This window comes from Equus caballus, chromosome 4, assembly GCF_041296265.1.
Source record: "Equus caballus isolate H_3958 breed thoroughbred chromosome 4, TB-T2T, whole genome shotgun sequence".
Taxonomy (NCBI): Eukaryota; Metazoa; Chordata; class Mammalia; order Perissodactyla; family Equidae; genus Equus; species Equus caballus.
In genome coordinates, this window is record NC_091687.1 from 97,570,607 (window position 1) to 97,586,406 (window position 15,800).

At 40.9% G+C, this 15,800-nt stretch overlaps 1 protein-coding gene across 1 annotated transcript in view; it reads right to left on the bottom strand.

Annotated features, from left to right (window-relative positions):
* The window catches only part of PARP12 (poly(ADP-ribose) polymerase family member 12), a 39,142-nt gene that overhangs the window by 13,681 nt on the left and 9,661 nt on the right, over window positions 1–15,800 (bottom strand). Inside the window, exons 4-6 of the mRNA XM_023639816.2 lie at window positions 14,812–14,913; window positions 11,210–11,333; window positions 3,642–3,837 (exon numbers count right to left, since the gene is read on the bottom strand). Coding sequence (XP_023495584.1) covers window positions 3,642–3,837; window positions 11,210–11,333; window positions 14,812–14,913 — 422 coding nt within the window. The remainder of the gene's footprint in view (window positions 1–3,641; window positions 3,838–11,209; window positions 11,334–14,811; window positions 14,914–15,800) is intronic.

A 15,800-nucleotide genomic window follows, 5' to 3' on the forward strand; every position in this document is an offset into this window, starting at 1 on the left:
ATGAAGGCAAGAACAGATGATGATGAAGAAAGACGCTAGGTGCTGTCCACGCCACACCACAGACATGTCCACAGTAGATATTCATGTCATAGAGGAGGCGGAGGAGGGAAGAGGCAGGGAGCAGGGGTGTGGCAGGAGGCATGGAAGAGAAGCTGACACGACTGCCTCCTAAAAGCTGCCAGGGAAAATGGAAGACAGTAAATATGGGTCTTGCCAACCAGGATAAGTGGGATGGGAGCAATGGAAGAGAGGGCATTCAGACTACCCAAAATGGATGATACAACCATTCAAATGAAGGTGAAACACCGACACTAAACTCTCAAATGCTGCTTGACTGGCGGCCTGAGCAATGCTGCCTCTTCTCCACCTATTCTTGTTCCTACCATCCCTGAATCAGAGCTCAGGCCTTCTCCTCGTTTTCTTTTTCTGGTCCCTTGGAGAGCTCTTCTATTTTTTCCAATTACCCATTTTGATCTCTCGTTCTCTCTTCAATTACTTACAAAACATCTAAGATTTGGGGATGGAATAACTGAGTTTGAATTCTGGCTCCTAAATCTGTTTATAACCTCGGTGAGTTATTTTAACCTCTCTGAACCTCAATTATCTCAACTCTATAACAGGAATAATGATACAACTTAAATCATCCTCATATCATCACACAACAGTACCATCCCATCCTCAAAGGGTTGGGAAAATAATTAAAATAAGGCATGCAGAGCACTTAGAATAGTGTCTAGAACAAAAAGCAAAGGTTTCAGAAATCTCAGATGGGTTATCTGGATACATGAGTCTGAAGTTTGAAGAGAAATCTGGTCTGGAGACAGAGATGCAGAGATCACTCAAAGTGGCCACCACTGTCAGCAGAACGGGAGTATGAGCTGGACCCCAGGAAACTCCAATATTCACAAAGGGGAGTGAAAAAAAGAAGCCTGAGGAGGAGCAAGAAAGCCAGGAGAGGAAGGACTGGACAACAGACTGGAAATGCCACAGGATTTGGCACCTGGCCCTTTGCCAGTGTCTACGGCATGGCAAGGGCTGTGCCTGGCCAGGTCCCACCTCCTGCAGGTGCACCATGAATACTGACCAGACAAACAAGTAATGGGAATAGAAGTCAGATTCCGGTGAGTGGTGGAATTAACAGGGGTCTTTCTTCCAGGCAGAGATGGATGAGTTGTTCAGGTATGAAAGGGTGAGGGCAACTATGGGGCTCTTAGATCACGGCAAAGGAGTTCACAGGAAAGGGGGAAGGTGCACAAGGTAAATCAACCTGAGAAGTCTGTTGAGAATAATCTAAAGAGGATACAGTTTGGGGTAATGCAGCCTCCTGCAGCCCAATACCTCAGGGATGTCAAGTTTAACGCAGGAAAACTCAGTGCGCCAAGCACCGTAATACCCTTATAAACAAGATTAGGTTATGGGCTAAATTGTTTCCCCCCTCAAAAAATATATGTCGAAGTCCTAACCCTCAGGACCTCAGAATGTGACCTTATTTGGAAATAGGTCATTGCAGATGTAATTAGTTAAAATGAGATCATAGTGGAGTAGGGTGGGCCTTAATTCAAATGACCAACGTCCTTATAAGAGAATGACCACATTCAGACAGACAGAGGGGGAATGCCATGCAATGACAAGGCAGAGACTGGAGTGATGCAAACACAAGACAAGGAACACCAAAGATCACCAGCAAACCACCAGAAGCTAGGGAGAGGCAAGGAAGGATTCCCCTCCAGGTCTCCGAGGGAGAATGGCCCTGCCAACACCTTGATTTCAATTTCCAGCTTCAGAGCTGAAAGACAATAAATCACTGTTGTTCTCAGCCACCCAGTTTGCGGTACTTTTTTTACGGCAGCTAGGAACTTAAGAGAGTGGAGGCAATTTGGACTTGAAATTTGGGGGCACATTCCAAGCTCAGGCAGAAAAGAACCTAGCTTTTCTGAGAATCAACAGAAAACAGTCTTGAACTACCTTAGCAGAAAACTACGATAGAAATCCAAATATGAGGTGACACCAGAAGTGTATAGGAAAGGAAGAGCTAGAATGGACAGGTCATCCTATGAGGGGGTCCAGCCAATGGTACAAAATGAGACCACGCAGCCGAAAGTCACCAAGTCCACACATGCACATCCGTACCCACCAGTACATGATGTGTCAACAATACCCACATACAGGTCATCCCCAGAGACTCCCCTGTTCTAAACAAGGTTATGCACTCCAACTATACTGCTTAATAAAAGAGTAGCAGCATTAAAAAAAGGGGAAAACCCTAAGTGTGGGGTATTGGGAGGAGAAAGGCCTCCAGTCCCCAAAGTTGTGATGACCCAGTTTGCAAAGTCACCCAGGGAAACTTACTTTCTCTTGTGTTGCCCCCAGGGTCCCGTGTCATCCCACTCGGAGCCCAGGGAGCCTGTCTCCCCCAGAAGAGGGACAAACCACCAGAGGGATCATCAGAGGCTGTTACATTTGCTAAGTGCTTCTCGCCTGCCATGTTGTCACCAGCTAAGCTTGATTCATGGAGCCTGACCAGCCCGTCATCCTCTCCCCTCCTGCTCCTGACCAAACCGAGAGCAAGGCTAGAGAGCCTCCCTAAACAAATCTACAGGGCAGGGAAGGCGAAAGGAATCCCAGGATGCTCAAGAAGAGGAGATGGGTGGGGAAGGGGGTGGATAGAGCAGCCGACGAGGAAAGGCTGGTGCTGGAAGAAACGGAGGAGAAGGATGAGGTCTCAAGGCCACCAAGAGTAACCAGGTCCAACTGACCAGCTGGCACAGGGCAACAGTATCTCTGTCCTTCAATCAGCCAATGTCTATGTCCTCAGGACCTGCTAGGCACAGGCACTGTCCTTGGCATGGGAATACATCAGTGGCAAAAGAGAGACAAAGCTCCTGCCCTCATGCAGCCCACATGACAGTATCCCCAGAGAAAAAGATATTCTAAGTGGAGATAAGAGGAAGAAACTAAAGCTTTAATACAGCCTCTCACAACCCAGAAGAGTACAAATGTCTATCAGACCACGCATCCCAATTTTCATTTTGGAGAGGCTGTCCCTATAGAAATGGTGACCTCCCTGTACTTGTACCTCTACAGGTGACCAGGGGGCTCCTTTTAATCTGATCCATCAATGAACATCTTCAAACAACTGATAGTAACAGTTGTTGGATCCAGATTCCAAATCAATACCTGAAATAAGTCAATTTTCTTATACTTGCCCCCTTCTGTAAAGTTGCTGCTAGAGGGAAGGCAGAGAGCCTACTTTGAAAAGCCTTAAACTTTATTCCGCAGCTACACAAACACTCCTGCACACACAGCACTTGCTCCAGTTACCCATTCAACAGTAGGAGAGGCATCTTTCTACTTCATTTAACAAAACCAATGAAGAAAGGTGATCTCACTACAACTTATATTCATTCAGTTCTCATGAGCCAACAGATAGCCAATCGTCCAAAGATGGAACCTCATACAAATGAACTCCAAATGATCTAATTTTGCCATAATTCCCTTAAAACCCGTGAGTCATACAAGGATCTGGGGATTCTTGGTGCTGTAAACGACCCCTCGGAACAATCCTTGTGCTCATGTTTGGAACGGCTCCTCTAGTACTGATCCTTGGGAGGAAATACTCACCTTCTTTCCATGACACTTACTTGTCTTCCATATTCCTGCCAAGAACCAAACTCATCGGTCCAGTACCAAACCCAGTCAGTGGTGAGGATGAAGTGTGGAGGTTTGGTGACTGAGGAGGCTGTGGAGAGGCGACGAGCCCGGGCTGCGCCAAACATCATGGAGTCGAAGTTCAGACAATCAAAGTGAAAGTTACTGGCCGACTCAGCACACAGGATCCTGCAAAAGAACATGAGAAGTAGACTGAAAATTCCACCAGCCAAATGAACACAGGTCCCTCAGCTTCCACTTGTGGTCTTCTAGATGCCCAGCTGGTAGATATGAATGTAAATGGGACATTTACATTAAAAAAAAAAAGTCTCCAAGGTGGGAAGGGGAGGACTGCTTTTAAGATCAGTTTTGCTGTGCAAAAATAAAATCAGGGTAATATGGAGCCACATTATCATGACATTCACTATGCAGAAAATGTTAGTTAAAATATTCTTTTTAAAAATGCATTCCTGAGCTAGCAAGAAAGTGAAATCCCTAGAAGCTAAAAATAACAAGTTAACATATATTGAGTGATTAGTGTGTGAGCCAGACCCTGTATTAAGTGTTCTATACATATTAAGGGATTAAGTCTTCATAACCCCATGAGGTTGAGACTGTTATCTCCATTTCACAGATGGGAAAATAGAAGCCTAGGAAGGTTAAGAAACCTGTCTAAGGTCAAACAGCTAACAGACGGTAGAACTAAGGTTTAAGTTAAACAGTTTGGCTACATGGCATGTACTGTGAGCCACCAGGATCTACTCCCTTTCCAAATAATGTACTGCCCAAAGAGCCAAGGGAAGGTAAAGAGAGACTTCTGCATAAAACCAAGATCCTAAAGACTACACATCCTTAGTGAAGTAGGGTGGAGGGGATCTGCCTTACGAGGGGAGACAGTAAGGAAACTTGCCTGTATCAATGTTGGCTCTGGATGGAGGAGAAAAAACTTGCCCTGAGAACTTATAAACCACTCAGACCTCACAAAAGTTTCAAGTTGATTCACACTTCCTGTGTGAGAATTAACTTTAAAGAAGCCCCACAGAGGCAGCTCCCAGAGAAGCAAACACAAATTCTCTCTGGAGGAATTCACCTTCAACCCAGACCTCAAAAGAATTTCCACAGATAGTTTCAGCAAACATGAGCTCACAATCAAATAAATCACAAAACACATGTGGAAATTAGATACCATGAGTAAAAGTCAGCAAAAACAAACAGAATCAGTCCACCAAAGACAACAAACATTAGCAATCTTGGATGCAAATATAAAATACATATAAAGTGTTTTAAAAACTAAATTGAGGGCCAGCCCAGTAGCGTAGCAGCTAAGTGCACACGTTCCGCTTTGGCAGCCCGGGGTTTGCCGGTTCGGATCCCGGGTGTGGACATGGCACTGCTTGGCAAGCCAGGCTGTGGTAGGCGTCCCACATATAAAGTAGAGGAGGATGGGCACAGATGTTAGCTCAGGGCCAGTCTTCCTTAGCAAAAAGAGGAGGATTGGCAGCAGTTAGCTCAGGGCTACTCTTCCCTAAAAAAAAAACAACTAAATTGAGTATGAAAAGTATGAGTAAGAATCAGGGGCCGGCCCCGTGGCCAAGTGGTTAAGTTCACGTGCTCCGCAGCAGCGCCCCAGGGTTTGGATCCTGGACGCGGACATGGCACTGCTTGTCAGGTCACATTAAGGCAGTGTCCCACATGCCACAACTAGAAGGACCCACAACTAAGATATACAACTATGTGCGGGGGTTTGGGGAGATAAAGCAGGGGAAAAAAAAAAAGGATTGGCAACAGTTGTTAGCTCAGGTGCCAATCTTTAAAAAAAGTATGAGTAAGAATCAAGAGACTATAAGACTATTTGAGTAAGTTTGAAAAAAAAATAGAAATAAAACCTTTAGAAGTAAATAATAATTGAAATTTTAAAATCACAATAGATGGGACACACTGTATCTCAGACAAGGCTGAACCAGTGAATTTAGGGACCAAGGTGAAGAAATTTCCCTAAATGCTGCATAGAGGATGGAAGAGAAGTTAACAGACATAAAAGATAACATGAGAAGATCTTATATATCTAATCAGAAGTCCAGAGAAGCAAACACGTGAAGAGATCTTGGCTAAGGAGCTACCAGAATTGATTAAACATAAGCCTCTGACTCAGAAAGCACAACAAATTATAAGTAGATTAAATAAAAATAAATCCACACATAGACAGATCTTAGTGAAACTGCACAACACCAAAGAATGACAAGATATTAAAAGGAGTCAGAGAAAAAACAGATTATCTACTGTACTTAGTTGAATTATATCCCCTCAAATGATATACTTAAGTCTTAACCCTTTGTACCTGTGAATGTGACCTTCTTTGGAAACTGGGTCTTTGCAGATGTAATCAAGTTAAAATGAGGTGATAATGGAGTAGCGTGGGCCCTAATCCAATGACTGGTGTCCTTATAAGAAGAAGCAAATTTGGATACAGACACCACGACACATAGGGAGAATGCCATGTGATGACAGACATAGAGAGTGGAATAATGCAGCTACAAAACAAGGCAAGCCAGGGAACAGCAAGGATTGCTGACAACCACCAGAAGCTGGGAAGCAGCAAGGAAGGATCTTCCTCTAGAGCCTTCAGACAGAGCGGGGCCCTGCGGGCACCTTGATTTCTGACTTCTAGCCTCTGGAACTGTGAGAACATAAATTTCTGTTGTTTTAAGCCACCAAGTTGACGGTAATCTGTTACAGCAGTCCTAGGAAACTAATAGAGCCACATTTAGACTGACAGCTAACTTCTACATAGAAGCAATGGAAGCCAGAAAACAATGGAATCATCTTTGAAGAGCTAAAAGAAAATACTCAATAAAACTATCTTTCAAGAAGGGGATGAAATAAAGACACTTTCAGACAAACAAAAAACACATCTGTCACTAGACTCTCACCAAAGCAACTTCTAGGAGATGAACTTAAAGAAGGAAAAGGACGTAGGAGGAAACAGGAGCAAAGGAATGGTAAGCACAAAACAAATGATAAATATGTAAATTTAAGCAAAGATTGACACTAATTTCTAACTTGTGGGATTAAATAAACAATAGAAGCAACACATATAGCACATCTTATGTGCCTGCCCTTGTTCTGAGTGTTTTACATATACTAACTCTTTTAATTTTCAAAATAGCCCTTTGATGTAGGAACTATTATCTAATTTGACATATGGAGAAACAGAGGCTGGGTTAAGTAATTTGCCCAAATTCATACAAGTAGTAACTAAGTTTGAATGGAACTAGTCAGTTCAAGACTCTTCTATTGTTCAAAAGAATGATAAAAAGTAATGATTGGCTTAAGTTTTAGGCTAAAGGTTGCTAACTTAAAGAACCTGTTTAGATTTCTAACCACTAGAAGAGTATGCAACTCCCAAACTAGTAGATAAGGAAAAAAAAAACCAAGTGAGGGGAAAAAAAACCTAAGAGAAGACCAAAAAGAGAAAAGAAATATAGAAAAAGGTCAAATAGCAAAAACTAAGATGGACAGTAGAAATAAATTCCAATGTATAGGTAATGACAATAAATATAAATTAACTGACGTTAAGCACACATGGAACTTTTACCAAAACTGACCACATACTACACCATAAAGCAAATCTCAATAAAATTCAAAGAACCTGTTATTATTAGGTCTATACTTTCTGACTACAATGCAATTCATTTGAAATTAAATAAACTAATTTTAAAATGCTTTTAGAAATAAACCATGGGTCATCTAATATATGAGATCAAAAGGACAGAAGTTGGTTCTTATGAAAAAAAAGAAAAATACTAATAAAATTAATAAATCTCTTCAAGATTGTTCAACAAAAAAGGAGGGGGGAGAAAAATATTACAAATGTAAAAGGTGACAAAATTAAAGATGCCATAGACCTAAAAGGGATATTACAAGCAGCTTTATGACAATTCGTTTGAAAATGAACAAACTCCTGGAGAAAAACATAAACTTACCAAAATCAATGCAAAGAAAAATAGAAAAGCTGACTTGTCCTATAACAATGACAAGAAATTGGGTCAGCAGTTTAAAATCTTCTCACAAATTAAACATTAGGCCTAGATATTCTTATGGATACATGATCAATCATTCAGGAAAAAACAATTCTAATTTTATGTAAATTTTTTCAGAGAACAGAAAAAGAAACCATCCCAACCTCTTTTTTACGAGGCTAGAAACTTCTTAAGATATAAATTAGGCAATGATAATATGAAACAATTATAGACCAATCTTACTCAAACATAAATGCAAAAATCTTAAACCAATTACTGGTGTCTAAATTTAGCAGTGTGTTTGTCTGTGTGTCTGTGCATCCCAGCTAAGTATGACTTTAAGCCCAGGAATGTGGTAGACAGTACTAGAAAATTATCGTAATTCACTGCATTAACAAGTAAAGGAGAACAAAACAGGAGCTCTTAATTAATATAGAAACAGCACTCAATAAAATTCAACTTCCATATACAATTTCAAAAAAAACAACTCCTAGCATACTAGGGACAAAATTAGAATTCCTTAACAAGGCCAAAGGTTCCAACATTTACTCATGCTCAAGGTGAAACATTTAACAGTTACTTGTTTTAAAATTAAGAACGAAAGAAAGTAAAAAGGAATAATATTCCAGCTATCATGACTTGTATTCAGCATGATACAGAAGGTCCTGGCACTACAATAAGTCAATAAAAAGAAATCAAATGTTTAAGAAATAAAAACGCTATTCACAGATTATATTAATTTCTATATAACAAGAATATATAGATAACTATACAGATAACTCAAAAGAATATTGATAATTTATTTGAATTAAGATGTTTTAGTAAACATGCAGGAAACAAGATTCTACAAAAGCCAATTGCATTTCCATGCACCAGCAGACGGAAAATATAACTTTAAAAAATATTTTTTTGAAAAAGGAAGTGAAGAAGGTAACAGATCCCTAAAGGAAAAAAAACTAACAAAAGATATACAAGATTTCAATGGAGAAAATAATAGAACTATTGAAAGATACTAAAGAAGATTAAATAAATGAGATGCTACCAGGTATATGAATAGAAAGTACAGCATCATAAAGATGTCAACTCTCCCAAACTGACAACAGTCAATCAAGTTCCAATTTAAAATATTATACCAAGTTTTTCCATGAAAAACTCGTCAGTGCCCACCCCCATAGGCCAGATTTTAAAATTTCTAAAGAGAAGCAAAAGACCAAGAAGAGCCAAGACAATGTGAAGAAAAACAAGGTGCGGATTTGCCTTAACAGATACCAAAACTTACTAAAAAGATCTACAAGGTAAGACAGTGTGGTATTGATACTAACGGACCAATGAAACAGAAGAGGCCAGAAACAGACTCAGGTGTGTTTGCTAATTGGCACCTGACACAGGTGGCACTGAAAATAGGTGGAAAAAAGATGGCCTACTTTAAAAAGTAGTGTTGGGCAACTGAGTCTGAAGATAAACTATAAAATGTGTTAACGTTTTGCCAAATTTGGCTCAGTCTTGATGGCTTTAAAAACAAACTTTTGGAAGCGGATAGTGGCGATGGCTGCACAACAATGTGAATGCACTTAATGTCACCAAACTGTACACTTAAAAATAGTTAAGATGGGGGCCGGCCTGGTGGAGCAGCAGTTAAGTGTGCACGTTCCACTTTGGCCGCCCGGGGTTCACTGGTTCGGATCCCTGGTGCGGACATGGCACCCTGCTTGGCACACCATGCTGTGGTAGGCATCCCACATATAAAGTAGAGGAAGATAGGCAGGATGTTAGCTCAGGGCCAGTCTTCCTCAGCAAAAAGAGGAGGATTGGCAGCAGTTAGCTCAAGGCTAATCTTCCTCAAAAAAAAAAAAAAGGTTAAGATGGTAAATTTTAAGTTATGTATATTTTACCACAATTTAAAAAATTTTAAATAATTTTTTAAAAAGTCATCTTTGGCAAAACTGGTAATTCATCTGCATAAGAATGAAACTGGACCCATACTTCACCACATGCAAGGCGAGATTAAATACAGCCCTTAAAATGTTAAGACTTTTAAAAGAAAATTCAGGAAAATTTCTTTATGGTCTTTGGATAAGGAAGGATTTCTTACAGCACAAAAAGTATAAAACCATATGGAAAAGACGGCTAAACACCTTTCTTCATTAAAAGATACCATAAGCTGACAGGAAGAGTTCATTTTCAACACACAATTAACTTCCAGAAATTTAAAGAATTCCTAAAACTAAATAAATAGCTAAAAACATAACCTCCCCTGCCAGGCAAACGGGCAAACTACAAGGAAAGACATTTCACAGCAGAGGAAGCACAAATGGCCAATAAACACATGAAGACACTTTACCTCATTAGGAATCAGGGACACGCAAACTGAGATAGCACTGTACACCCCAGACTGGCAAGAGTTCAGATGACAGGCAATATCAAACAGTAGGGAGACGTGTCACTACAGGCTGCTAATGGGGGTGGGAAAGTGGTACAACCACTTTGGAAAACAACCTGGCATCACCTGGCAGAGTTGAGGATGGACCCGGCCTACCTCCCAGAAGTTTCTTCCCTGAACAGCTACCCTACAGACGCCTGTGGGCATGTGCACCAGAAGACAAGCACAATTTGCATGAGTCTCGAGAACAGAGTGATGAGAGAAAGACGCCAGGCCCAACAGTACAGCTATGGCTCCATCAGATGAGGTCCCAGAACAGGCAAGACTAATCCACGGTGATAGACGTCAAAACAGTGGTGGCCTATGGGGGTGGGCACTCACTAGAAGGGGACTTTCTAGGGTGATGAAAATGATCTGGATCAGAGTGTTGGCTACATGAGTGTATGCATTTGTCAAAACTCACTGAATTTAATATCTGTGCACTTCACTCTGTGCAAATTTTGCCTCAGAAAAAAAAGAGAAAGATAAGGGGTGGTGTGTGAGCCGTTTAATCTTCCAAAGGGGGACAATTTGTTTCAGACACTTTATCAGTAGCAATTTGCACATAATTGCACTCTAAGCACAAATTTATTTTATCCACTCAAAAAGTAGGCTCAAATTCTCTTATTGGCAACATAAAGCAAGTTCAATCCAAAATATAGTATTTGAAAATAAGGCTACTCAGGACTTTCTGAAAATACAGGGACAAACTTTGAAAAGTTAAAAAGTTAAAGGCTGAACAATAAATAACTGTATGACTTTACAAGCAAAGGCTACAATTTCACAAATGATTGCCTCTCACTTTTCTGCACTAATCAGTGAGCATATATGTACGTGATCAACCTTAGCAGCAAGTAATTGAGAACTTACTTGCTACCACCAGGTCTTTTTCCCATAGCTCCTCCCCGAAAGGAGGGAAAGTGGGAGAACAGAGGCACCAAACTGACAGTATGAACATTAACTTCCAATTTCCAGCCCAGAGCTTCCACCTCCAGACCAGGCTGCTCAAGTGTGTGTGCGTGTGTGTGTGTAGGCAATCAAAACTAAATCCTGCTGTGTCTAAACTTCCTGCACTGCACAGAAAAGTCAGACATGAAGCAGACACAAGTGACGTATTTCATACCTGTCTTTCCTGGGATTGCTATATGCCTCTTCAATAAGCTCCATTTTGTCCAAATCCTTCCACTTGCCTCTGTCCAAGAATTGCCAACGATATGGCAAATGGAAATGAACTTTATTGCACTTACCTAAAATAAAAATATAAAGAAGTATAAGACATCTTGGTAATACATAGCATGGCCTAGCCCCATGGTTCTCAATGGGTGTGGGTGCTGCCCACTGACCTGGGAATGTTTTCATGAAAAGGTCAAAGGCTCCACCCCTGCACGGGGCAGTCTGACTAAGCATTATTGCTATATATGTGGCATGTGGATGGGTAGCGGTCACCAGAAATGGAGCCAGATTCATTTCAACTAGAAATCCATCCCAACCCTAAACATCTGACCACAGGTGGGTCAACGGCATGGTTCCAGCCCACTTTGATCTTTCTGGCTGCTATCACACTCACCCTCTCCTCAGCACATCCCCACGTGCCTGAAGGTACTTACACACACTACTCTGCCCCTGCTGATATACACACAACAGCTGAGGTCTACGGTTTCCAGCCAGCTGCTCCCTTGCACTTCCCACCTGCCTCACCTTGGCTCGTGCTGGCCCCTCACCTGGAATGCCGCCCATACTCTCTCTCTACCTTTTGATATCCTATATGAGGTTCTGGTACATCCGTCCAGAGGAATGTTGTGAGAAGAAAGGAAGACAGCAAAGACAGGCAGGCAATGGGAAGCTCTCTGCATTCTGATACAGACCTACCTCCAAGATATATGCTATTAGTTAGAAAGATACTTGGAACCCACTGGAGCAGGCACTCCTTCAGTGCCTTGCTTGTGCTGGGCAACCTTGTCATTTGCCCCATGGAACATGAGTGTGGATACAAGGGTTGGAGAGAGAGAGAAGCACATGAGAGCCATCAAAGTCCCCACCCCAGTCCTAGGATACACACTAACTACCCACCCCAGCAAGCAAGATGTACTGTTTCTCCCCCCGACATTAAGCCTAGAATCAGAATCAGCATTCTCCATCAGGCACAGGGCTTCTCAAGAGCCAACACGAGTAGACAACCAAGAGTCACTCAATACATAGGAAAAATAACACAGACAGGCAGCTACTCACACAGAAGAATCAATACCTAAGGAGACAATTAGTAAACAGATCAGGAGTAACAGCTAGACTTAAACATAAAACTACAAAACTTTTAGGAAAAAAACATAGGGGAAACATTTTTGTGGGCTTGGAATAGGCAAAGATTTTTAAGACAGAAAAAACAAACTGTAAAAAGAAAAAATTATTAAGATGGACATCAATATTAAAATTTCTATTCTTCAAAAGACACCATAAAGAAAATGAACATGAAAGACACAGACTGGGAAAATATATTTTCAATACCTATCTCTGACAAAGACTTGTAAAAAGAATGTCTAAAAACTGTTACAACTCAATAACGAGAGACCAAACAATCCACAAAAAATGGGCAAGAGAGTGACAAAAGACCTCATATTGTATGAGTTTGTTTATACGAAATATCCAGGTAAAGCCATAGAGACAACATAAATTCGTGGTTGCCAGAAGCTGGGGGGAGGGGAGAATCGGGAGTAACTGCCAATGGCTACAGGGTTTCTTTGGAGGTGATGAAAATGCTCTAATATTGACTGAGATGGTGGTTGCACAATTCTGTGACTATACTAAAAACTATTAAATGAGTGAACTGTATAGTAAGTGAATTATACTCAATATCTCAATAAAGCTGTTATATATAAAAAATAGGCAAAAGATTTAAACAGACACTTCACAGAAGAGGTACAAATGGCCAATAAACACATGAAAATAAATTTTAAATATCATTAATCATCAGGGAGATACAAATTAAAACCACAATGAGATATCACTACTCATTAATTAGAATAGTTAAAATTTAAAAGACTGACAATACTAAGCATTGACAAGGATGCAAAGCAACCAGAACTCTTATACATTGCTGGTGGGAAGGTGAAATATTATATCCATTTTGGAAGACAGTCTGGCGGTTTCTTATAAAGTTAAACACATTTATCATATGATGCAGTAATTCACTTGTGGGTCTTTACCCAAGAGAAGTGAAAACATATATCCAAACAAAAACTTGTACATGAATATTTATAGAAGCTTTATTTGTAAAAGCCAAAAACTATAAACAACCTAAATATTCATCAACATATAAATGGATCAATAAATTGTAATCAATCCATGCAATGGAATACTACTCAGCAATAAAAAGGAACAAACTATGGCTATGCCAGCATGACCAAATCTCAAAAACCCACTGAGTGACAGAAGACAGTACAAGAGAATACATGTGTTATGATTAAATTTATATTAAACTGTAGAAAAGACAAATTTAATCTACAGGGACAAAAAGTAGATCAGGGATTGCTTGGGGTTGGGAAATTGGGGGGTGACGATGAACTGTATAGGGGCACAAGGGAAATTTTTGGAATGAGGAAATTGTTCCATATCTAGATTGTAGCGATGGTTACATGGGCACACATATTTACCAAAACTTGAGTGCACACCTAAAATGGGTGCATTTTATTGTGTATAACATATCTCAATAATGCCGACTTTAAAAACATGCATATATATGTGTATACAGCACATATTCCCTGACCCAGCACCCCATTTCCGGGAATCTATCTATGGAAATACACATGTGTACTCAGATGCTCAAGGGAACATTACTCTAATCAAATACAACAAAGCTGTTTTTAAAAACAAGGTGGACTTACACATACTAACATGGAAAAAATCTCTAAGACACGATGTTAAGTAAAGGAAGCAGGTTAAGTAATACATATCACATGTTCCCTTCTGTTGAAAAATATGTAAAACAAATAGCATGACCACACAGCACATGTTTACCTTCAGGGAAGGTTGAAGGAGGACTTCAGACTTTACTCTGTATTATTTGACTCTTTTACAAAGTGAAAGTATTCATGAATTGTTTGAGTACCTTTTAAAGACTGAAAACAAAACAAGAAATTTGGGTGGTTGTTTTTTAAGGAGTCACCGAATTTGAGAAGAAATTTTTCTTCAGTCAAAGCCCAGGACAGCAGTAAGAAGAAAACAAAGGTTTAGTGAAAATACAAACACACACACACAAGAATTGCTACCTCTGGATAAAGAACTGTGGCGAGAAACCCCCAACTTAAACAATTACTTGTCCCTTAAGAGCACACATGGGTGTCTCCTCCTCAGGGAGGGCCTTCCCAGTTTCTAAGGCATCTCTAAGTCTATGACCACCTTTATGAGGGATGCTTATCTTTGTTCCCACTAGACTGGGCATCCATGTCTTGTGCAGGCCTGTGACCTCATGCTAAGCTGACCAAGGGTCAACACTTGACACTCACTTGCTGCATGTATCAAAGATATGTTCCAAAAACTCATCTGCAATTTAGAATCTCAAGTAATACCTACTATCCTCAATTCCCCATCAAAATTGCTTCAGAATTGGTGCAGCCAAAGTGCCTCTCCAGCTCAGGATTAAGAAGGCCCTGACTCCTCTGGATGGAGGAGGGGACCTGGAGAAGCAGTTATCCCAGCCACAAGTGGATGAAGGGGTTTCCTCTGACTTACCTTGAAAGCTACAACTTTTCCAGATATGGTACAAGCAGATCTGATCGCTCTCCTCTTGGTTCATAGTATTTGGGGACACAGAACCTGAACTATCTCTTTTTTCTACAAAGAAACACCAAAAAGACACATCAACTTCCATCAAAGCTTCTGATATGGGGTTGGAGTAGTTCAAGGTGCAGAGGAGAGTAAAAAGGATTCGTTCATCTCTCTACACAAGATGAAAGTGGGCAAAGCAACCTCACAAAATCCTATAACGTTCGGGATGAAACAACCCTCAGACATGCAGGGGGGCCCTCTGCACTTTAGGGAGGAGCCAGGAAGCCAAATCCAGGACACCATGGAGGGCTCTCTTCTCAGCTCTGGCTGTGCACCCAATTCGCTAGGAGACCCATTTAAAAACACAAGTGCCTGGCTCTACCCCAGAGTGACTCAATCAGAATCTCCAGGTGTGATACCTGGGACACCTGTTATTTAATAAAGGGAGGACCACTGTCCTACTCATTTAGATGGCTTTTGAGATTCCTTCCATATCTAAGGCTGTGATGATCCCACAGGGCGAGTGGAGGGTGACATTTTACAAACTAGAATTGATTCTTTTTTTTTTTAAGGTATGCTTTTTGGTGCGGAAGATTGGCCCTAAGCTAACATCTGTTGCCAATCTTCCTCCTATTTTTTTTCCTCCCCAAAGCCCCAGTACATAGTTGTATATCCTAGTTGTAGGTCATTCTAGTTTTTCTATGTGGGATGCCACCTCAGCATGGCACAATGAGTGGTGCATAAGTCCGTGCCCGGGATCCAAACTGGAGAACCCCAGGCTGCCAAAGGTGGAGCACATGAACTTAACCACTTGGCCACAGGGCCAGCCCCAGAGATGGCTTGAGATTCCTTCTGTATCTAAGGCTGTGATGACCCCAGCGGGTGAGTGGAGGGCTACGTTTTACAAACTAGATTTGATTCTAATAGCAAGTACTTGTTAATGAACTACTAGA